Source organism: Pteronotus mesoamericanus, unplaced genomic scaffold (genome assembly GCF_021234165.1).
Source record: "Pteronotus mesoamericanus isolate MK-2021 breed Mesoamerican mustached bat unplaced genomic scaffold, CSHL_Meso_final contig_164, whole genome shotgun sequence".
Lineage (NCBI taxonomy): Eukaryota > Metazoa > Chordata > Mammalia > Chiroptera > Mormoopidae > Pteronotus > Pteronotus mesoamericanus.
The window spans coordinates 4,067,024-4,091,350 of record NW_026555065.1 but is presented as its reverse complement, the minus strand read 5'-3'; the positions used below and the strand labels follow the sequence as shown (position 1 = coordinate 4,091,350).

At 38.3% G+C, this 24,327-nt stretch overlaps 2 protein-coding genes across 4 annotated transcripts in view; one reads left to right on the top strand and one right to left on the bottom strand.

The window, feature by feature from the left end:
• Window positions 1-2,776: 2,776 nt before the first annotated feature.
• MTFMT (mitochondrial methionyl-tRNA formyltransferase) lies at window positions 2,777-22,625 on the bottom strand. 2 transcript variants are annotated; one of them, XR_008528422.1, is made up of 10 exons: window positions 22,364-22,625; window positions 20,364-20,573; window positions 18,077-18,199; window positions 16,437-16,539; window positions 14,877-14,952; window positions 11,308-11,399; window positions 6,142-6,220; window positions 5,214-5,296; window positions 3,644-3,816; window positions 3,119-3,255 (listed from the first exon to the last, which is right to left on the bottom strand). XR_008528422.1 is itself a non-coding variant. In XM_054565283.1 (9 exons), the coding sequence occupies exons 1-9, from the start codon at window positions 22,582-22,584 to the stop codon at window positions 3,061-3,063; spliced, it is 1,182 nt and encodes a 393-aa protein (XP_054421258.1). In that variant the 5' UTR covers window positions 22,585-22,625; the 3' UTR covers window positions 2,777-3,060. The 2 variants fall into 2 exon arrangements, 1 of the variants encoding a protein (XP_054421258.1); XM_054565283.1 differs by lacking the exon at window positions 3,644-3,816 and having other exon boundaries at window positions 2,777-3,255.
• Window positions 22,561-24,327, top strand: part of SLC51B (SLC51 subunit beta) — an 18,297-nt gene continuing 16,530 nt past the window's right edge. The window contains exon 1 of one of the 2 annotated variants that reach the window (XM_054565286.1): window positions 22,561-22,629. The gene's annotated coding sequence lies outside the window, so the exon portion shown is untranslated. The remainder of the gene's footprint in view (window positions 22,630-24,327) is intronic. The other variant, XM_054565285.1, reaches the window with a different exon arrangement.

Genomic DNA, 24,327 nt, shown 5'->3' with positions numbered 1-24,327 from the left:
CATAGTTTAAATTTTTTAATAATTTAGCCTGGGCCACCCAACTAATAATGAGTACCTGAATTCTGTTTTGAGTCTGATGTTTTTTCAGCAACGACAAGAACCAAAATAGAAGCATCTTGCAAAGGAGGGAATATGCTTACAAATCCATCCTTTTAGCCAGAGCACAGAATAGACTGTGTTCTACATTCTCTATGAGGACCCTGGACCTAGAGGCCGGCATATGGCTCAGATCCATCCATACCCCTTAAGCTAGTTAAAGCTGTTACTACTCTAGCATAAAAATTATTTGTTGAGTGTGATAAAACGTAGAGTTCATATCCAGAGATTCTGACTCATGGTCTGGAGGAGGGCCCAGGAATCTAAGTTTGAAACAAGTACCCCAGGTGGTTTTCTTTCAGATGGGAAGCCCCACACAGTCACGCTGGATTGTGGTTTCTAGAGGTGCTTGAACGGAGTGAGTCGTATAGTTTCCTAAGGCCTATCTGGGATGTGCACACTTTACTTTTTCAAAGAATGGGCTGCCAACTGGAAGGTGGTGTTTCTAAACCTGGTGTTTATCCTCCAGTCCCAGGATGGGCTCAAGGCTCTCTAGATGGGAAATTGTCCTCTACTGATGGCTTCGCACTCTTACCTCAAGATTTCGTATGATGAAAGGTATTTTATACAGTCCTAAGTATGCCCACCATGACAGCCAGCTTCCCTTTTCAGCTCACACTGCATCACCCACAGCCCCCTACCCAACATTAGGCTGTTATCTGCGTAGGTAAAATCATCGGACTGGGGTGGGCCTTGACTCACAGTCTGGCTAAGGGGCCAAGGACTAGAGGTGGTCTGACAAAAGAGATTCTACTCTGCCTGGTAAGGGCAGTGGTAATTGGCTAAGCAACCAGATAGGATCCGCCCAGAATGTGGGCTGGCAGACCTGAGAGCATTAACCACTAGTAAGAGATCAGAACTGATAGATAGCTGCGACTTCAGTGAGGTTCCCCGCTCCCTGCGCCCCGTCTGAGTGGGCTCTTCCTTAGGCCCTCTGCACAAACAGATACCACCGCACACCTGAAAGCTCCCGGAGGGCACTGATTCTCGTCCTCTGAATTTCATGACATGAGCTTAGTGCCTAGAAAGGGGAATAAGTGTTCAATACACACTAACAAAACTTAAACCAAAAAAAAAAAAAAAAAAAGAAAAGTACTTTCACACATTCTATTGTTGATTCTCAGAACTATTTGGGGAGTATTTTTGATTTGTTCTTTTTATCTTCAGCCCCATTTCACACATGAGGAAACTTAAGTTCAGTGATGTTAAGTGACTTGTTAGAGATCAAAGAGCAGTTAGTGGCGGGGTCGAAGCTCTCCATGAGAATAAAATACCCAAGTAATAACCACATTCTTTCCCTTGCACAGTAAAAACCTTTTAAATCCTTTCCCTGACCCCCATGATGAACTGTAGTCCAGATCTTCACATTTCCAACTTCCCAGCAGATCTTCCTATCCCAGGTATTATCTCCAATCTGCCTTTTACCACACAACCAAAGTACTTTCCCAAAATGCAGATCTGGTCACATGACTTCCCTGATTAAGTCTCTTGCATACAGAACAGTCCTCCATGATGTGACCTTCTAGTCTTGCTCTTCCCGTCTCGCCTCCATCATCATATCCCATTCACATCAATTCTAATTTCTTCCAAACACTGTGTTTCCTGTGTTTAACATGCCATGTTTCTCTTCCATGATTCACTGTTAGCTCTTTGCCAACCATCTTTTCATGTATTTAGATAATTAGCCCATACATTGGAGAGAATGCATAGCAAATGTATGGTTTAAAGAATAATTAAAGGCAAACATGGTCCCACCACCCAGTTTGAGCATCACCAAACCCCCTGTGAGAGTGTTTTTGTACGCCTCTGTGCCTCGGCACATGCTGGAATGCCCTTCCAGGCCTTGGGTTGCATAGTGAACTCATGGTTTAGAATCTGATTCAGCTTTACTTCCTCTGCAACGCCTCCACTGACTCCCTTGAGGGAGAGTGAAGGCTCCCATAATACCTCTATTGTGGCATTTATAAAGGTATTATATTTGCTGTTTGCCTCTCCAATAGATTGAAGATACCAAATATTATTTGATTGTTTCATCTCCAGCAACCAGCATAAAAGCTAGTCACACAGAAAGTGCTCAATAGATACGGTGTCCACACAACCTGGTGTGCCTGGGAGAGGACTGGTTTATGCCTGTGGTCCCGGAGTAATTATTACAAGTACTTCCTTTCACTATGAACATGTCCTAATTTACATGATCAATTATGATTACCCTGTCAATAAATGTTGAATGAATGATGAGCTGAGAAAGATTTTAACTGATAGAATCTAGGCAGGAAAAGCTGAAATGTAAATACCCTCAAATAAAAATTCAATAGCTGGTACTGCACCTCTATCCTCCTCCAGTAGTTGATGCTCTTAAGAGACAGAGAAGGTGAGTTTGCACAGACCAGATGCTCAATAACTTTTAGTGAATAAATAAGTTGAAAAAATATTAGGATATTACTACCTCAAGAAAACCTAGACATAAAATGTGAATTAATAGTAAAGAGCAATGTGCAGATTATTATTACCTGTTTACTACTTGATGGGAACTAGATGGTAGAGGAATTTAAAAAACTGACTTTACTGCTTGTTGAAAATCAGAATGCAGTTTAAATATTCCTAAAATGAAAACATAGACAATGGGGACATACATTTTTAAAATTTAATAGATGCATTTTTTTTTTTTTTACAAGAACCTCTCTTCAGTATATATATGCCTATGCGTTAGTTGTAGTTGCTCTTAGGGAAAGATACAATCTCCTTGACTTTGGCACAGATACAAATTTTATTTAAGGTTTCTTTTGTTATTCAGGTAGAAAAGTTGTTTAACTACTGTCCAAAAGTGGGAAGTGAGGTCATCAATCTTCCTGACAATAATCTTCTGTTCTCCAGTAGTGTCATACTCTTTGAAGTCAAAGTAATTCCTTGTAAATAAGGCTTTTAATAAATTACAAATATGTAAGGTCTTGTCCATCTTCCTAACTACTTAATGCACTGTTGCATAGCAACAATTTTTTTCCCCTGCTTCTTTGTTGGAAGTCTGAGAGTCTGAAATCTGCATTGGCTTGGATGAGCCTGGGGATTTTTCTGGTGCCAGGGGTGCAAATATCCATTGTAGAAATCAGTAGCTGTTAGTGTTTTCTTGAGCATCACTGACCGAACACCAATCCAGCCATCCTAAAGGGCAAAAGACAAATAATGAATGTGAAGTGGTAATAAAACTAAGTAAACTTTGGTTTATAAAACTTTTTTTTTTAAAAGATGTTATTTATTTATTTTTAGAGACGGGAAGAGAGAAAGAGAAGGAGAGATACATTAATGTGTGGTTGCCTCTCATGCTCCCCCTGCTGGGAGCCTGCAACCCAGCATATGCCCTGACTGGGAATTGAACCGGCGACCCTTTGTTTCACAGGCCAGTGCTTGATCCACTGAGCCACATCAGCCAGGGCTAGTTAATAAAACTTTATCATGAAAACAGATCAACCAACCAAAAAACCTTTACTAAATGTCTAGCTGCAAAGAACACTGTAACATATACAGTTCTTTGACTCTAAAAGTTTATTACCTGCCCTGGCCAGCATGGCTCAGTGGGTTGGGTGTCATCCCACAAAATGAAGGGTCTCCTGTTCAGTTCCCAGTCAGGGGACATGCCTGGGTTGCTGGCCAGGTCCTCAGCTGGAGGCGTGCAAGAGGCAACCCATCAATGTTTCTCTCGAGCATTGATGTTTCTCTCCCTCCCTTCAAGAAAGAAAAGGAAGGAAGAAAGGAAGGAAGGAAGGAAGGAAGGAAGGAAGGAAGGAAGGAAGGAAGGAAGGAAGGAAGGAAGGAAGGAAAAAGAAAATCTTCTTAAAAAGTTTATTACCAAGGAGTGATAACAAATGTACAAATCTGTATAAACCTATTTAAACAGAGGGAGCAGAATAAAAAGGTATTTTTGCATGATGCTTTAGCTTTCAGGGTGTGTCCATGTATCTTATTGTGACTGAGCATCAAAATATAACCATTCTATAAGGTAGATAGATCCAATACTACCCACAGAGAAAACTGATTTTAGAAGAGAAAACTAATGCCCAGAGAGGGTGAGTAGTTGGTCCAAGGTGACGTAACTGGCGGGACTTAAGCTCACATCTGCAGACAACACCAACTTCTTCTATGACAGCAAACTGCAGACCCGGATGAGGACAAGACATATGCACCAGTGTTATTCCAGAATATGTTGAAGAAACATGAAGAAAGGTTGATGTAGGGGTTCTGTATCTACAGTCTGTGTAGGTCATATTAATCTATCACACATTTTAAATACCCCTTTATGAGCATGAAACTTCTCACATAAACATCACATGAAGGAAATAGAAGGAATGTGGAACACTTCTTAGGAAAACACCATTGTCTTATAAAACAATAATGGTTCCCAAGTCATTTTAAATAGTTAAAAAATCTCCCATCTAACCACTGTTGAATAGTAAAAGCAAGTAGGACACATGTTACTGTAGTTCTGCTAAGTACTTTGACATAAATTTTGATAGTCTTATTAACAAGATGACTTGTTAATTAAACAAGAGCTTTGCTAATTAAATTGGATTAGTTAGAATATACACGCTTTTTCTTTCTTTCTTTATTTTTAAATACATTTGTCTCTGCCTCCCCGCTACACGCTTCTTTTAAGGAAGCACTAAAGTTACTGATTCTTTCACTGTTTGATTAGTGATGGCTTGGCAAAACTTCATCACTTTAGAAAAAATTACACTAGAGACTCTACTATTTTTTTCTTTTTAAAAAATCCTCACCCAAGGACGTGCTTATTGATTTTAGAGAGAGGGGAATGGAGGGGGAGAGAGAGGGAGAGAAACATCAGTGTGAAAGAGAAACATTGATTGGTTGCCTCTCATTGGGGACAGAACCTGCAACCTATGCAGGTGCTCTGAGAGGGAATCGAACCCATCACCTTTCGGTTTACAAGAGGACACGCCAACCGACTGAGCCACACTGGCCAGGGCAAGATTCTTAAGAAAAATGCCCACTGGCTCAGTTTGATGAACAAGCAGTCCAGTGAAGTCCTAATTAAAAATGATAAATGACACAAACTATAAATTCAGTAAAACAGGTATGATAATTTAAAACTAAAGGAAATGTACCTTGCAACAAACCAGAAGTATTTGTGACTGCTTGTGATATATTATGGATCCTGGAATAACAGCCTGTCCTATTAATTTTGGATCTAAAGAATGAGAGGTGGAAAAAAAGGATATGAGAGAACAAGAACAATTCTACAACTTCATTGTGCTTCTTAAAGATCTTGGGAGGCAGTACTAAAACTATAGAGGACATACCTGCTGATGACCTCACTTTGTAACCCAAAACGTGTAAGGGAGCCATGGTACTCTGTGCGTATCTCAGACCCAAAAAGAAGTTTTCCATACACATAAGAAGCTAATGAGTCCTTTACCCAGTCTCTTTGAAGATCAATCTAAAAATGCTGAATCTTGAAGTTTTGACCATTTGGGGAAAATAACTAGCTACCAGTGGAGCGATACAGGAGACTTAGGATCTAAGCTGGCCCCTTCATCCATGACCAAACAAATCCCAATTCTTAGATTTCTGGGGAACTCTGACTCCCTCTGAACTACACCAGCGCCCACTATGGCTCACACTCCTTCAGTCCACCACATGGGGAGGGCACTGAGGGACCACAGAATAGATCTGTAGTGTGAAATGCTACACCCTGGCCTAAGAGCCTCACTGAGCTGCCCAGACATTTTCATTATGATATTTACCAGAATGAAATTAACCAAGTCATTTTGCACTCCCTAAAAACCTTAGTGCAGGAAATCACAGAACTTAAAAATGGGGTGATAACATTGCTCTGCCTACTTCCCAGGTTCCTATGATGATTAAATGAGAAAATATATTTGAATGAACACTAAATGAATGTAAAGTATTATCACTGTTAAACTGAAACAAACTAAAAGAATCCTTATTTTAAGTGAATGTGACCTATGGTAAAACACACATTTTCAGACTAGAGTGAAAATTTTTCCATGTCAGCTATTCAAAAGTTAGTACCAGCAAGAACTGAACTATTGACTTCTACCAAATCCAGAAGTTTAATGGTATTATCCATCCAGAGTGTCTGCAACGGAATCTGCAAATATAATTAAAGAAGGTATGATTAAAGAAATACCCTCAACCCGCAAACCGTTTTCAACTACTATTCTGTGTTAATTGGGTCTGACTTGTCTCCCAATTACAGAGGAACTGGGAACTCAGATTCTAAATTGTATGGAACAGAACATAAACATGATCCTCTATGTTAAACCCCAGGATCTTAAAGATCTTAACATTAAATACTATTTTAAATCAATGTTTATACCTTTATAACTATTCCTAATTAAAAATATATGCACATTATTATATAAACATTACAGCAATCACATTAAAAAATTTAGAAAGTGGAAGTATTCTGTACTCCTGTCCCCAGAGGTACCCACTGATAACAGTTTGAGGCCTATAAGTAAAATCCTTGTTTTTTAAACAAATATATTATTACAAGTCTATAACATATAGTTTTATAAGAATTTTTTTTTTTTTACTTAACCATAAATGGGCAACTTTTCATTAGCACACACTTATCTACTTCACTCTTTTTATCTGTTGCATAGTAGTTCATCTTTTAAAAAGATTTTATTTATATTTAAAAGGGAAGGGAGGAAGAAAGAGAGAGAGAAACATCAATGTGCAAGGGATACATCAATTGGTTGCCTCTCACATGCCTCCAAATGGGGACCTGGCCCACAACCCAGGCATGTGCCCTGACTGGGAATCAAACTGGCAACCTTTCGGCTTGCAGGCCTGCGCTCAATCCACTGAGCCCCACCAGGCAGGTCCATAGTATTTCATTTTATGAATGTACCATAATTTATGCAACTAATACCTTCATGATAAATATTTATTATTTTCAATTTCTTGGTATTATAAAATTATAAAATATGGTAATAAATAGCCTGGTAGATACATATTTGAGGACTTTTATATTTCTGGAGGATAGTTATTTTTTTTTTTAATGGGCTACCTAGATTAAAGAGCATCAGTGCTTTATTGTTAAACTGCCTTGATAGAAAAAAAATGATAATATATTGCTGTTTTTTATTAGTAAGGCCAAGGAACATCCCATATACTTGCATGCACACTTTATTTATTTACTATAAACTACCAATTTATACTCTTTGCCTGTTTTTAAAAAACACTTGAAGTGCTCATCTTTGCCTATTAATTCATAAGAGCCTTTTATATTTTTAGGGAATTAGCTCTTTAACTCTTGCATGTGTTATGAATATTTTTCCCAGTTGGTTGACTTTTTAGCCTTAGGTACACTTTTTTTTTTCCATGCATAAGTTCTTAAATTTTTATTGAGTAATATTTATCAGTCTTTTCTCTCATGATTTCAGCGGTTGATGTCATGCTTAAAAAAGGCCTTACCCCATACTCCAAGATTAAATACTATAAAATTATTCAATTGTGCTTTTTCTAGTCCTTTGTGGTTTTTTAAAGATTTAAATCCTTGACCCAACTAGGTTTTATTCTGACTTTAAAAGGGAGCCCTCTAATGGGTAACCAGTTGTCCCCACGCTATTTGCTGGATAATCCCTCTCACCCTCCCCCGCAACGTGAAATGCCACCTACGACATTTCCAATATACCTGACACCCTAGAACTTGATTTAAAGATGTTAACAAAAATTAACACATACCAAACTTCTGAATTAAATAAGTTTATTTTCAAATTATAGTTAAAAATAAACTTTTATTTCATAGATGAAGAAAATGAAGCCCAGAGAAATGCAGCTATTTTTTTTTCCCCAAAGGTCGGACACCGCTAGGTAGTAACAGAGCCAAGGATCAGAATCTATGTCTTTTCATTCTCAGTGCTCTTTTTTAGGGGATCCCTTGAAGAACACATTTAATTTTTAGAAGAGTTAGGTTGTTGCAAAAGTTTGAACATTAAATTTAAAAAATTAGATTTGAAGAAAAGTTCATAGGTGTTCCTAACCTTACATCTGACATATTTTGATAAAATATCCTCTTTTATAACTTGTTCACTCATTATGATTTACTTGTATTGCTCCAATGAAAGTTTTTTCATTGTAATTTTTTAAAGAACAAGTGTGTAACTTTTTAAAGAAAAACATGTGTAACTTTTTTTCTTTCAAAGAACTCAATGTACTTTGGAAACATGCTTACTGACTAAAAAGAGATTTAGGTATGCTGAGAGCTATAAATATATTGGGGATATAATCAAAACACACAGTTTGTATTGCTGAGGAGGTAAAGCATATCTTTATCTTCAGAGCATTGCAGAAAGGAAAGGGATGGTAAAAACATAGTCATTTCAGTGTCCAGTCATTACTGACACAATCATTTTTGCAACGATTTAAATTCACAGTTTATCTCCTTTGATCTTGACAGTTGTGGACAGTCATTAACTCCGTTCTGGAGGTAAAAAAGCAGAAGCTCAGAGAAGATAAGGGTGTTGCTCTTGGTTAGTAAATGGAAGCTCTGGGAATCAAATTTCACTTTTGGCTCCAAGAAAAGTACCTCTGTTATAGCACAAGGTTTTCTCGTGGAAAAGAAAGGTGAATTGCAGAAATAAGGATCATTATGTAGCAATGTATCTCTGTGTTTAACTTTTTGAAAAAAATGTCAAATTGTTTTCCACAGCAGTGGCGCCACTTTACATTCCCACCAACAATGTATGAGGATTCCAAATTTCTCCACATCTGTCTCAACTATTGCTGTTGTCTGTTATTTTTTTTTTTAAATTATAGTGATTCTAGTAAGTGAGAAGTGGTATTCCAGTGAAGTTTTCATTTGCATCTTTCTAATGAATAAATAAGTCGATCATGTTTTCCTGTGCTTCTCTGTCATTTATACGTCTGCTTGGAAGAAATCTCAGATTCCATGTGTATTTCCTAATCGGGTTGTCTTTTTGCTATTTCTTTATATATTCTGGATACTAGACCCTTATCAGGTATGTTTTGCAAATATTTTCTTCTGTAGGTTGACTTTTCATTTTCTTGAGAATGTGCTTTGAAGCCCAACAGTTTGTAATTTTAAAGTCCAATTTCTCTAATTTTAGTTTGGTTGCTTATCCATTAGGCAAGATATCTGAGAACCACTGCCTGATTCAAAGTCATTAAGATTTATTCCTATGTTTTCTTCCAATAATTTCATGATTTTAGCTTCCATATTTAGGTCTCTAATCCATTTTGAGTTCATTTTTTATAAATGTTGTGAGTTAGGAATCCAAATTCATTCTTCTGATTGTGGATATCCAGTTGACCAAGCTCCATGTGGTAAAAAAACTATTCTTTCGTATCAAATTGTATTGGTACTTTTATAAAAAATTAATTGACCATAAATGGGTGGGTTTATTTCTGGACTCTCAATTCTATCCCATTGAGCCATATGTCTACATTATGTCAGTACCACACTTCTTGATTACTCTAACTTTGTAGCAAGTGTCAAAATCAGGCAGTGTGCATCCTCCAACTTTGTTCTTCTTTTTCAAGAATTTTTTGCGATTTTGGGTTTCTTGGCATTCCATATGAATTTTAGAATCAGCTTGTCAATTTCTGCAAAGAAGTCAACTAGGATTTTTATAGGAATTGTGCTGAATCTGTAAAATCAGTTTGGAGACTGGTGCCATCTTAACGATAGGAAGTCTTCCAATCCATGAACAGAGAGGTCTTTCTATTTACTTAGGTCTTCTTTACTGTTTATTACCTCTAACAGTTTTTTGGGGGGATTCTTTATGACTTTCTCTATATAAGATCATATCATCTGCAAACAGAAATAGTTTTACTTCTTCCTTTCCAATCTGGTTACCTTTCTCCCCCCTTGTCTAACTGCCCTGGCTATTACCTCCAGTACAATGTTCAATAGAAGTGGTGACAGCAGATGGCCTTCTCTTGCTCCTGATCTCAGGGGGAAAGCTTTCAGTCTCTCACCATTAAATTTGTTAACCATGGGTTTTTTATAGATGTTCTTTACCAGGTTGGGGAAGTTTCCTTCTATTCTTAGTTCATTGAGTTTGTTTTTATCATGAAAGGACATTGGACTTTGTCAAATGCTTTTCCTGCATCTGTTGAGACAATTCTGTGGCTCTTGTTCTTTATTCTATTAATATGCTATATTGTGTTGATTGATTTTTTTGTTGAATCAACCTTGCATTTCTCAGATAAATCTCACTCAGTGATAGTGTATAATCCTTTTCTACGTGTTGTTTGATTCAGTTTGCTAATTATGTTGAGGGTTTTTTTGCCTATATATTCATAAGGTATAGTGATTTTTAGTTTTCTTTTTTTTGTTATGTTTTTATCTGCTTTTGCCTACCTTGAGTTTTGAACTAGTTCCTTCTCTGCTTGGAATGTTCTTTTCCTGACCTTGGCATCGCTGGCTCCTTACTGTCTTTCACTTCTCAGCTTCAATGTTAGTTCAGAGAGGCCTTCCCCATCTATCCAATCTAAAATAACCTCCAGACCTGGATGGTGTGGCTCAGTGGATTGAGTGCCAGCCTGCAAACCAGAAGGTTGCCAGTTTGATTCCCCATCAGGGCACATGCCTAGGTTGTGGGCCAGGTCCCCAGCAGGGGGCATGTAAGAGAAAAAACAATTGATGTTTCTTTCCCTCTCTTTCTCCTTCCCTTTTCTCTCTCTAAACATAAATAAATAAAATCTAAAATAGAATAACCTCCAGTTAGTCTATCACATTATCCTTTTTAAATTTTTATCAAAGAACCTATCACTATCTGATATTTTTTATTTACTTGTGTATTTGTTGTCTTTCTTCCCACATCATCTTCATCTCTAGTACCTAGAATAATGCCTGCCATAATATAGGCCTTCAATATTTTGTTAAATGAATAAATAATAGTAGATATTTAATGAGTAACTTTTCTGTGCCATATACTGTACTAGATGCTTTATATACATAATATTAAGTCTTAACTTTCTGATGAACAAACTACAGATCAGAGATTACTTAATGCCACCAACCTAAAGTAGTTAAAATGGTAAATTTCATGTTTTTATATTTTACCAAAATAAAAAATTATTTTTTAAGGATTTTTAGGTTTAGTTTATGAGGCTCATTATTAAATTAAAAATATTTTGAAAGTGAATTACATACTTAGACACACACAATTAAGTAAAACTGCAATCTGACTTTTAACTTACTATATTTCCAATGGCACGATAAAGTCTGAATACTTCCTCTGAAGTTTGTTCCTCCCATTTTATACAGCTGGTACCAGCAGAAATCTTAGGGGCTACAAGATAAAGTCAATGGTAAGAATTAATATCAGGCTCAATGTCCATTAATTGATAACTACTGATGCTCAATTCACTATATTATTTTCTCAATTTTGAATGTTTGAAATTTTCCATAATATAAAGTAAAAATGAATAAATAAATCATACAGGTACTAGAAGAAAACATGGGTGAATTTCTTAATAATGAAAAAAAAGGTATAGAAAAAAACCCTCTATGATTCAAAACCCAAAAACAATCAAAGAAGAGGATGATAAATGTGACGACATAAAAACAAATTTCTGCAAAACAAAACAAAAAAAATGCTATAAGTTCAAGTCAAAAAAGCAAATGACAAACCAAAAGTATTTGCAATTTATATCACAGTACTTTATATCTATTTACATAGATATATACAAGACATATAGCTATAAAACAAATATAATATTTATATATAATTATATTTTGGGATATTTTATATCTATTATATAGATTTATTTATACCTATACTATAAAGAACTCTTAAAAACTAAGAAGAAAAAAACAAAACCACATAGAAAACTTGGCTAAAGATATAATGAACCCTTCTCAGAAAAAAATACAAATAAATCCTTAAACATATGAAAAGATCGTTAACCTCACTCAAGGAGTAATATAAATTAAAAGAACTCCAAGATGCGAATTCTCATCTAGTAGATTAAAAAGTAACACATGCATAAAGTTATTCATAGTGGCATTATCTGAAATAGCAAAAGATGGGAAACAACCCAATATCCACCAACTGATCACAAGTGAGAACAACACACATAAAAAAAGAATGAGGAAAACCTCTTCTTACTGATAGGAAATGATCTCTAGGATATGCTGTTTGGTAAAAAAACCAAGGTGTTGTCTTGAGTGTATATTTTATGCCACCTTTTTGGGTTGGGGAGGGAAAAAATCATTTTCAAAACATGTATTCTTACTTATTTTGACAAAGGAAACAACTGGAAGGCTAAATAAGAAATAATAAAAACAGTTACCTATATAGAAGGAGGTTAACAGGATTGGAGGAGCTAGGGATGGAAGTAAGGCTTCCCTGAGTATACTTTTTCAAACAGTTTTAACTGTTGAATCATGTAAATGTTTGCTATATTCAAAAATAAGATTTTAATCATAAAGAAAAAAAAGCAACCCTGAAAATTAAAAACAAACTGAAACAAATAAACCTTACTATATATCAAACTAGAAAGCAAAATCATATGGAAAAAATAATTACCTCCAGTGAGTTTTGAACAGAGCACTCTGACTATATACCCTTAGTAGGATATATTCTAAGGACAAAACAAAAACAATAACAACAACAACAAAAACTGCAGAGAAATCTTAAATCCTATTTAGTAGTTTTACTATTTGTAGTAATACGGGTGTTATAATTTTGAGACTATTTCATGCATGGAAAATAAACAGTTTAGTAGTGATTTTAAAAAAAAATATTCAGTATAAGAAAAAATATATTAAAACTCCTATAATTTAAAATTTGAATCAGATAAAATTTGAATAAAAAAACAAGATGAACTCAAATATTTTTTTAAAAAATATAATGCCTAACTTGGCCACTGACACCTCCTTTTGGAACATACTGACATACCAGATGGTTTCTAAATCCCATCCCCCACTAAAATGAACAGCATGGGACAGAGAATTTATAAGGTGAACATGGGCCATATTGTGACAGAAAGCCAGGAAACGCTCACAAATTCATTTAGGGGGTGAGTGGGGAGGCGTCAAAAGGATGTAGGAGCCAGTGTTAAGACGCTCCCGCTGGCCAATTTGTGACAACTTGGGCAGCACAAAGAATTATGATTGCAATTAACTGTAAAACCCAATAAATGAAGATCCATGAGTCAAATAAAATTTTTTAAAAACTCATTTGCCACCTTAACTGAAGATAATTATGGCACCAACTCTTTACAAATGGACAATTAGAGAAAAAAGTTAAGCATTTATCCTGCTATTTTAGGATGAACAAAAATTCACCCCCAATTAATAAGGAAAAGCTCTTCTTTACAGAACAATGCCAACTATTAAATGTAAAAAGAGTTGGAAAATCCCTTTTGCAGTCCCTAATGAAATAGTTCATTCAGGGAAGGAGCATCAATCCATGCTAAAATTGTTAACGAAGCAGCCCTGGCTAGTGTGGCTCAGTGGTTTGAGTACCAGCCTGAGAACCAAAGTGTTGCTGGTTTGATTCCCAGTCAGGGCACATGCCTGGGTTGCAGGCCAGGTCCCCAGTAGAGGCAACCACACACTGGTGTTCCCCCCGTCTCGTTCTCCCTCCTTTCCCGTCTCTCTAAAAATAAAAATATAAAAAAGAAATTGGTATGAAAGAGGAGTTTTGCATGGGGCCAAAGTATTACCCCATAGATCATCTGCTAATTGCAAGTGGAGAAACACATTTCTATACTGGAAAAATATGGTGGTCATCACCTTAACCAAGCGATTAAACTTAGCTTCACTAGCCTTGATGCAACCTGATGTTACGGCTTATTGATGTGACCATCCTAAGATTAGAAGGAACAGAGGCAAGACTATTCTGATCATATCCTTTTAAATAGTTTTTAATTTCAAATCATATAAATGTTTTACACACTAAAGAAATAAAATTAAGTCATAAATTTAAAAAAGCAATCCTTAAAATTAAAAATGAACTGAAACAAATATCACTGAAGCACAATATCATTTAAAAAATACTCTTTCCAGAAACTTTAAGCCTGAATCTAATTAAACCTTTAAAACTTCTAATTTACAGGAAATATAAGGGCTAGAAGAGCAAGTTAAAAAAACTTGAAGGAAATAAGACAACTGGTCTGGTCTCTTCCAAAAGTCAACAACATGGAGGGGCAAAAAATAGGAATTAATTACTCTAGATTAAAGAGAATAAAGAGAACATAACAACTAATTACAATTGGATCTTTGAAAAAATACAGCTATAAAATGTTTTTTAGACAATTAGGAAAACTTAAATATGGACTAGCTATGAGACGCTATTGTGGAACTGTTCATTTTTCTTAGGAAATGCATGCTGAAATGATTAGGAATGAAAGGTCATGGCACATACTCCCAAACGGTTAAGCAGAAATTAAAAAAAAAAAAAAAATATATATATATATACTAACTAAACACACATTTAAAGGAAACAAAAGAAAATATGACCAAACATTAATAATTGTTGACTCTGGGTTAAACAAGCAGTCACATCTTTCAACTTATCTCTGTGTTGGGTATTTTTCAACACAAAGAGTAAGGAAAAAAATTGCCCATCTTTCATGAGGCTGCATGTGAAGAGGGAGAGGGAGAGCTTACCAACCATTCTTTAGAAAGGACATACAAGTAGGCATTCAACCTTTAGTCAAAATTGAGGGAAATGTGCAAATGAAGAAGTCAGACTGTTCAGATGCCATCAAGACAAACAGAACCTGCGGGAGAGGTAAGAGCCTCTGCAGCCTTCACTCACCATGTGTCACCCCCTCAGTCGGCTGCTGCCTTCCATTGTTCAAACTTTCAGGCAAATTTTTCAAAACTGAAATAAGCTAAAAAAGGAGAGCAATATATTCAAGATGAAAAGAACAAAAGCAGAAATACATTGCAAGTCAGTACCATGAAATTATCTATAGCGTTAAAGGAGCTGTGCGGCAGGTGAGGTAGTAAAATTGGTTTGAGCTGTGAGCATGTGCGTCTATTGCAGGGGGCGGCGGGGGGGGGGGGGGGGGGCGGGGTGCTGCGGTGGAGATGATGCTCTCCGTAGAGTGCAAGTCGTTGATTTGTCTCCAGAGAACGCTGAGCTCTGCCTGGCTCCACAAGCTTCTGGTGTCAGGACAGATTATGCTCAGTTATCCACACCCTCACCCCACAGCAGGGGAAGGCAGCGGAGCCTCACAGCAGTAGAGTGTATTCTGGAATCATACAGTTCTGGACTCAAACCCCAGTTCCACTACCTACTAGCTGCGTTATTGTGGAAAAATTATTTTACTTGTCTGTGGCCTGCAACATCATCATCTGCAGAATGGTCAACAGCAAGAGCTACCTCAAAGGTTTGTTGGGAAAGTAAAAAAGTAAGTCTATACAATATCTAGAACAGTCCCAGCACCCAAGCCCAATGTTCAATAAATGACCACTCAATAACAGCGTTTCCAAGGTGAGAGCCTAGGATGGGAAACACCATCTATGTAAATAGTTGAGGGAAAAGTTTTCCTCTACAAAAAATTAACTAGTTCATGTAAAATCATTAATTTGGTCATTAAGCATGTACTCAGACCCTACTATTTACAGATTCAATGAGCTATACAAAGCCATGGGGTCCATTTACAGCTGGGGGTCAGCAGAATTCCAGTGTGTGTGGACGCAAATGACTGGAACACAGGCACAGAAGTGCCTGGAGGAAAGCTAAGAGTCACTTGGGAAATGCAGTGGGTTCAGGGTGACAGGGATGAAAAGAATATCTATGAGACTGAGGAGAGTAAAATTGGGAAGAACAGTCTAAAACAGCAATTTTCAACCAGTTTGCTGCAAGAATTTTTAAAACATGCAGTGCCTGACTATTTAGCCAGGGGCACTGACCTCTTTTCCTTTAGATTGTTAAAAAAGTGACAACAGCCAACACAACAACAGCCGTCCAGTGCGAATGAATTAAAAATATGTCTATTTTTTGTCAGATTGGCAAAAGGTATATTTTTGGGGTTGCCACAGAATTTTAGTAATTAGTTTATGTGCGTCATGAGATGGAAACGGTTGACTCTTAAAGCCTCACTGTAAAACAGTGGCTCATATAAGGCCATGTGTTTCATCTGAAAACCTTTATTGAGTTTTATTATTGAGAAAGTACCCATTCTGTGTAAATTCTCAAAGACTTCCATGAGATCACTAATGCCAAGCTAATCTTCAGGAAGGCGGGGACAGAAATCACTCTTAAAAAACACAAACTTAAAATTACGTATCATAAAATTGGTCTTTTCATCGCAACCACTTAGGAAATGTACTAAAGGAATAAAAGCAGTGGGATATCAGAGAACTGTACCATGTTGGCACCCAGCCTTGACAGCACTGCTTCCAATTCCTTTGCGGTGCTCCTGGGGGGCACGGGAACGGTTTCCTGTTGGATAATTGGACCTATATCAAATCTACCAAAAAAATAAAAAGCAATCATAACATTATTACTGACGGTTTCTTACAATCAAAATGTTTGTCTATGTGAATATTTACATATCACAAGGATAGTTTAACCTTGGCCACAAATTTGACTATTAGCCATTAGCAAGGGATAAATGTCAATCTGAAAGAAGTGTGAGTAAAATCTGGCCTGTATTTAGATTTTAAACTTATTTTTTTCTTAAAGGAAAAAAGTATAAAGTTGCATACCAGAGATTTAATTACAATTACAGATAATTCTACCATTAGTAATAAATACTATGAAAAAAATCTCTATTTGTATAATGAAAGCATAGAGCAAGGAGTTTCTTTTCCAAGGCAATACAATTAGGAAATTCTGAATTATTTTTCTTTTTTTAAAAAGATTTTATTTATTTTTAGAGAGAGGGAAAGGGAGGGAGAATGAGAGGGAAAGAAACATCAATGTACGAGAGAAACATCAATGTACGAGAGAAACATCCATTGGTTGCCTCTCATAAGCCCCCATCCAGGGGACCCAGCTTGGAACACAGGCAAGTGCCCTGACTGGGAATCAAATTGGTGACCTTTCAGTTTATGGGACGACGCCCAACCTACTGAGCTGCATCAGTCAGGGCGTAATTGTTTCTTTCTATTGTATCTTTCCTTTCTCAAAGGACAAGAGTTTTACGTGGATTACAATTATTGTTGACTATAAGTAGGTACAAGTATTTGTATTCCCACAAATCCTGTATTTGAGACCAACCTCTGTAAATACTGGTCATTAGCCTTTATTAGAAATATGCTTTTTTTCTGAATATTTATATTTAACTTTGTGATTTTGTTAATTCTATTTTTGATCTACGAGCTTTGATAAAATGTTTATTATGAAAAATTACAAACATTCAGAAAACAGTGAAGAGTCTAATGAAGCACCATGTATTCACCACCCAAACTTTAGAATTATGAAAGTTTTGCCTCTCTTGTTTCATCTAGCCCCCTCTTTTTTTCTGAAGTAAATTAAAGCAAATCCAGGATACTGAGTTGTTTTTGTGAACTCATGAATTATTCTCTTCTATGGGGACAGTGGTGACAATTGGTAAAGGCTTAATACATTTCTGAAGCAATTTTAATAACTGCTTCTTAGATTATAGGTGTAACAAAAAATTGTTTAAGACAATTATTGGTGTACAATATATTCTTATGTCAGGTTCCAAAAATTTTTTGACCATAGTTTGACTACAGAAGCCAAGACTGGCAGAATGAGATTCATAACAACTAATATACAGAAACCTATCTCTTATTTACACAATATATTTCATAAAAATGCAGTTATTAATAATATAATTTATTTCAATTAACAAGTTAAAAATTTCATAACGGCTTTAAAAAGATACTACATAAATACCAAAACACATATGGCTTATGTTAGAAACCAGGAAAAAATGGAAAGAGGACAAAAGCAAAGGAGGAACTCTGGAGTTTAAGAAATTACACTCCCCCGAACAGTCTAATATCAACGTTCAAAAATCTCGAGAAAATAAGCTCTACCTTTTAGGTCTGATTTGCATAATTGTTACTCCAGTAACCGTGTCTCCATGAAGCACAGTATGGATTATAGGGGCTGGACCACGCCACCTCGGGAGGCAACTGGGATGGACATTCAATATGCCACTGAGTTAGAAAAGGCAGAAATTAGTATGATCTCACCTATAAGTGGAACCTAACCAACAATACAAAGATGCAAGGAAAATAAGACCAGCAACACTGAAAGGAAAAGAAACCAACACAGACAAGAGGGAAGGAGGGAGTGGGGGTGGGGGAAAAGGAAGGGAAGGGAAAAGTCAAGGAACGTATAGCAAGGACTCATGGACAAAACCAAAGGGGAAGAGCTGAGGGAGGGAGGGAGGAAGGGAGGGGGCAAGGGAAAGTGGTGGGGGGGTAGGCAGAGACAAATGTATTTAAAAAAATTAATTAATTAATTTTTAAAAATCTTAAAAAAAAGAAAAGGCAGAAATTAGTTGCAAGTAGGCTGTACCATTTAGCTATTGCTACCTAAACTAATATGCTTTTTATCTTTAAACTTTCCCAGAAAATGTGAAAAACTAACAGTTAAATCTACTCTTGTACTATCAGAAAAGCTAAGTTCACTCTCTTACCATGAGACCAATGAAACTTAATTAGAAGTGGAGCAAGAACAACTATTCATTGTTCCAAAGATGTGGCACAACGGTTCACAATGTCTAGGAGTTTTTTAAATAAAAACAAAAAATGCATTTTTTTACTGTATGAGAACCACCCAAACTCTATTATGCGTGCATCTCATGGAGGATGTGAGCTGTATTTATAGTTTAGTTCCATAATTATCCTCACTTCTCTTGGTTTGCATATAGAATGCCTAAAACAAGCTTCTTGAATCCCCGTTGTCACCTTCGCTGTTTATCCCAACACACTCATCAGCCATTAATGAGCAATTTAAATAATTTACTGATCTGTCATTAGTTCAATGATATCTCCATCAGCGTGAGTATGCACTTGAAAGTGTATGTATATGAGAGAGGCTTATATTTTAAGTTCCACTGTTGAGCTCAGTCCCACTCATTCAACAAGTATCAGCTGAGCACAATCCATGTGCTAGCAATGGTCTAAGTTCCAGGGGATACAAGCACCAGTGAACCAAACAGAAAAAAAACTCTACCCTCAGGGAGTTTATGTGCAAAGAGTGGGAAATGAGAAATAAAAAACAAAATACGTAAAAAGTTTGTCAGCTGGTGCTAAGAGCTACGGACAAAAATAAAGCAGAGACAGGGATAGGACTATTGGGTGGGAGATTACAATTTTAATAGTGTCAAAGAAGGCTTTATCAGTAAGAAGCCAGTGGGCAAAAACATAAGGATATAAAGGATGGAAGGAATTCCATGGGAGAAAAGTTTTCCAGGCAGAGGGAACCGTAAGTACAAAGATTCTGAGGAAGGTAGAGGACGGCACCATCCAGGCACAGCAGGGAGGCTAGCGTGGCTGGAGCGCTGTGAACGGGAGGCATGGTACCAGGAGGGGAGGCCAGGGAGCCAGCAGGAGACCAAACCAAGGCGGCAGCTCCTCACAGGCCAGTATAAGGACTTTGACTTTTATTTTGAGTGAGATGGAAAACCACCAGAGAATTTTGAGCGGAGTGATTGATCTGACTTATGCTTTAAAAGGGTCACTTTGGCTGTCGCATTGGTAAAAGACTGAGAGGACCAAGGAGGAATGTAGAGACCAGTTAAGAAGCTACTGCAGTATGACAGGTGAGTGGCAGCAGTGGAAACGATGAGAAGCAGTCAGATCCTAGACAGAGCTAATAGGACCTCCTGATGGGCTGCAAGCGTGGTGTGAGATAACACATCAAGAGCGACTCCGCCGTCTGGGGAGCAACTAGAAGGTGGGAGGTGCCACCTGCTGAGATGACGATTTGGGGAAGGTGCAGATTTCAGGCAAAAGTTCAGGAATATAGTTCTGGGCCTCTTACATGCTGGATGTCTATTAGACATCCAAACAGGGCTGTGAAGAAGACAGTGGGGATCAGGGGCCGGGAGTTCAGATGGAGATCTGAACTAGAGGGACAAATCTGGGAGTTGTCAGCATATATACGGAATTTAAGGGGGGGGGCGGTGAAAGCCCATAGATAGCGATAAAGAACATGATACATTTTAACAATTCATGCCACTAATAAAATTTTTTAAGAGAAAATACTAAAGAGAGCAGAATTAGAGTTCAAGTTGATTGCATTTTACAGATACCAGGTCCATATATAAAGACCAAGGTCTCTATAATATATTTCCTTATAAATAAAACTTACTAGGGGAATTTAAGAATAAGAGCCTCACTCAAAAGTCGGCCAAATGAAGCGACCACTCCAACATCATATTCTCCAGTTCCCACATCTGGCCATTCATACACTGGCAGCTGAGACTGGACAGCATATTGCTTCACTGGCAGTCCTTTTGGTGACGGTGAAGGCACTGTGACCACCTCCAATTTTTCAATTAACTCTTCTTCTTTGTTTTCCCTTAAGTCATAAAGATTGGAAGAAAATGTGACAGTTAAGACAATAGCTCAAAGCTAAACTATGTCACACATTTCTACAGTATTTTTATGATTAAATTCATGAAGCAACTGAGAAATTGAGTTTTTATTTTTACTTAATTTTAATTATTTTCTATTTAAAGAGCAACATGTAGCCAGTGGCTACTGTTTGGACAGCATGGCTCTAGAAATTTCTTGTACATACAGAAACATATACAGTATAGATATTTTATACAACTGGGATATTACATATATTACCTCATATTTGGTTTTGGTTTTTTTCCCCTCGTAACATTACATATGCTATTATGGGAGTCTTTTGAAAAATAGGTTAATTATACATTTGCTTATACATGCAACAAACATTTCCAGAATAAGAAACAAAAAACAGTAGCTGTCTCTGAAGAGAGGAACTGGAAACTGGGAGACGGAGGTGGGAGGAACTGACCTTTCACTGAATATCCTTTGCATCTCTTTAATTTTGTTCCATAACCATGTGTTACTCAAACAATAAACACTTGGGAAAATATATATATATTTCATGGGCATCATTCCATGACAGTACATACAGCACTACTTTATTCTTTTAACTTGCTGGATAGTATTCCATCACCCAGGGGGGACTGTTCATATATTTATTTAGCAGTTACTGCAACTCATGTTAAGGAGTTACAAGTAAAGGAGTGTATAGGCGGACCCTAAAAGCCCAGGATGGGAAGCATCAGAGGAAGGGTCAGGCAGATACATGCAGTGTGAGCTGTGGGAGGCATATGGGGGAAGCAGCATTCGGAGAGTGTGGCAGCATGTACGAAGGGAGTGTTTCAAGGTGTGCGTACAGAGGGCAGTGTGTGGAGGGAGGAATATGATACAACGGGATTGAGTAGGGAGTCAATATGAGGGGCTACTGTGAAGTACAGTATTTGTAGGGAAGACTCAATGGAGTGAGATGACAGAAATGAGTGGAGGCGGGGCACGGGTTGCTGCAGGGGAAAAAGGAGAGGGGAAATATAAAAAAGAGGGTGGGGGAAAGGAGGCAGGGCACTACGCATGGGTATCGCCACCACATACCACGGGCTTTCAGGACAGGTTGGATCGCAAATAATTTTTTTCCAGTAAATAAGATTTGTTAAATTTTAGAAATACTAAATGTATACCTAAGAGTTCTGATTTATAAATTTATTCATTTGAAAACAGGTCGTTTTTTGGACTGTGTCCTCATTTCAGCCCCAGAAAACTAGGTCTGGCTGTATACAGGGAGGAGATGGCGAGCGAAGGAATAAGACACGGGTGTGCAAGGGGATGCCTGAGAGTTAAGCCCAAGGAATCGGAGGGTACAAATTAGATGAATCCGAGGAAGTAGAATGGGGAGGACTTTAAAATCAGACCCCATTTTAGTCCCAGTCGGTTCAGCTGATGACCTTGTGCAATCGCTTAACCTCTCTGAGCTCCGCTTTCCTGACATCCAAACGGACAGGGAGGCGGTAGGACGGGGCGGAAGTGAGGCACGCAGCAAAGCGACTAGCACCGCCGCGGCACCTCGGGGCGCCGGGTAGCGCTCGGAGAGCCTAAAGGGCCTGGAGTGTGGAGTGTGGATAGAGGAGTCCTGGGCGGTTGCGGTGCACCTTCCGGGCGCTCGGATTCGCCGAGATCTAGGCCCACACAATTTTGGCGCCGCAGTTCTCCCCAACGGGAGTCCAAACAGTCTCGGCTGGCCGCAAAGGTTAGACATCGGCGCCCTCTGTAGCCGGGCCCCCTAAACCCCGGTCCCGGTACCTGGCGGCATGCAGTGCCCGTAGCGACTCGCGGGCGAACTGGTCTGTGCCGAAGAAGAGCACCCGCCAGGGCGGCTTCTCGCGGACTCGGACGCCCCGGCCGTCCTCCCCGCCAGGGGACCCACCGAGCCTTGCCAGCGATCGACACTGGGGGCTCGGTCTCCGGCCAGCGCCGCTACCGCCTGGCAAGGGCCCCCAGCAGCGCCTCACTAGAACCCTCATCGCTTCCGCGGGCGGCCTACCCTGCGCGGGCGCTTCTGGGTGACGGTAAGCGAGCGAGGCTGCAGGGGCGGGACCCTGGCGAGGTGGGGAGGAAATCCGATGGGCGGGGTCTGTCAGCGATTAGGGGCGGGGTCTTCCTGGTTGGAGGCGTGGCTACTGGTGTTGCAGTAGGTGAAGAAATTTACGGGTTTTAAGAGTCCACGTGATTTTTTGTTGCATTTATTTGCACGATTTATCTAACCTCCCGAAAGAACTCTTTTGAGAATGAATCATGTGTTTCAGACTATGAAATCTCACTATTTCCGTAATTCTGCTTCATTTTCTCAGCCATGATAACTAATATTTACTATATGCCGCGCTTTGACTAAGTAAGCATTTTGACTAGTTCCTTAATCCTTATACCAACCATACCAAGTAGATATTATAACCATTTTACTGAAGAGAATCTGAGGCTCAGTGAAGTTAAGTAATTACCTAAGGTCTTCACAGCTAGCCCATGTAGCTCCAAAGCTTGATCCTAACCATTTGGCATTCACAGCAATCCTACAACTATGAAAGTTGGTGTCCTATTTTGCACATGTGGAAAATGAGACTCAATTTCTTGCTCTCTTAGTCACTCTGGTGAATCAAAGGCACAGAAGGATACCATAGGGGAGATTCTTAGGGAGAGCGGGTGGGAGGCAGAGGGTGTTCTTAGAAGACCTCCAAGGACTTCTAGTGATTAGAGTTTGTTTTCCCGAGGCCCATGCAGTAGCCGGCCCTCTTGTTAAATGTGGTCACACATCCAGGCTTTAGAGAGAAGACCAGATTCCTTTCTAGTCACTCTTGCCAACTTTCTCCATCACATAGGCTTAGACCCAGTGACCCTAGATCGGTACTGTTTCCTAAATTATGAGCTTTGTACATCCATGCTTCCATGCCTGGCTCATGCTGTCCTTCCTAGATGTCCTCCCCACCTCCCTCGCTCTCTAAACGCTACCCATTCTTCAATACTAAGTTCAGACGTTCTCCCCTGAGCTCTTGCCTGTAGAGACTTAATGTCTTTCTGCATGCATCCCTTTAATATTATGTGGGGACTTTTGCTTGTCACACATTTTGGAGTTATTAAGGGAAGTTGTCTAATGTATGCACAGACATTGACAAATTCACTTGTAACTTGAATAGAGAGGGGCAAAGAGGAAGGAAGAGACTGTATTTTCGGTAATTCTTCTCATTTGATCATATATGAGAAGGAGAGTGAGGTGGGGTCCCAAAGCTTTAATTCTTTCAATGAATTCTCTTTCAGTATCCTCACTTAGGCTAAGTGGAATATGATTCTAACATTTTTTTAAAATGCTGTTTTCCCGTACAGCTGGAGCTATAAATACAACCGAAATAGTCATTTGGGTTTTCACCTTAGAACCTGGTTGCTGTCTAAAGTGTGACTCTTTTTTATATTTGTGTTAATGTCATTTCTCTTCTTGAGTTAGAGAGCCTGTATTGTTACGTTTAATTTTCAGCCGCTGTCCTCCAGAGCTGCATTGGACTGTTCACAGCGCCCTCTGCCGACCATATAGTGACTGCTCGGTCTAAGGGGCCGACGTCGTCCACGCACAGCTGCTGCCTGCCATAAAGATCTAATTCTGATTTGCAGCAGACATCTATTTTACTGAAAATAGTATTATTGTAACGATTGAAGCTTTCCAAGAATGATAAAATGGAAATTATTCTGAAACTCTTGTAGTAAGCTAGGGATGCATGGAG

Bases quoted from the DNA above. Each gene is read 5' to 3' on its own strand.
- MTFMT (XM_054565283.1), bottom strand. From the start codon at position 22,584: ATGAGGGTTCTAGTGAGGCGCTGCTGGGGGCCCTTGCCAGGCGGTAGC. The intron at 16,540-18,076 runs GTAGAGCTTATT...TTTTTTTGGTAG, and splicing joins ATGCAAATCAGACCTAAAAG to ATTTGATATAGGTCCAATTA. The intron at 5,297-6,141 runs GTACTAACTTTT...CTCATTCTTTAG, and splicing joins CAATAGTTCAGTTCTTGCTG to ATCCAAAATTAATAGGACAG.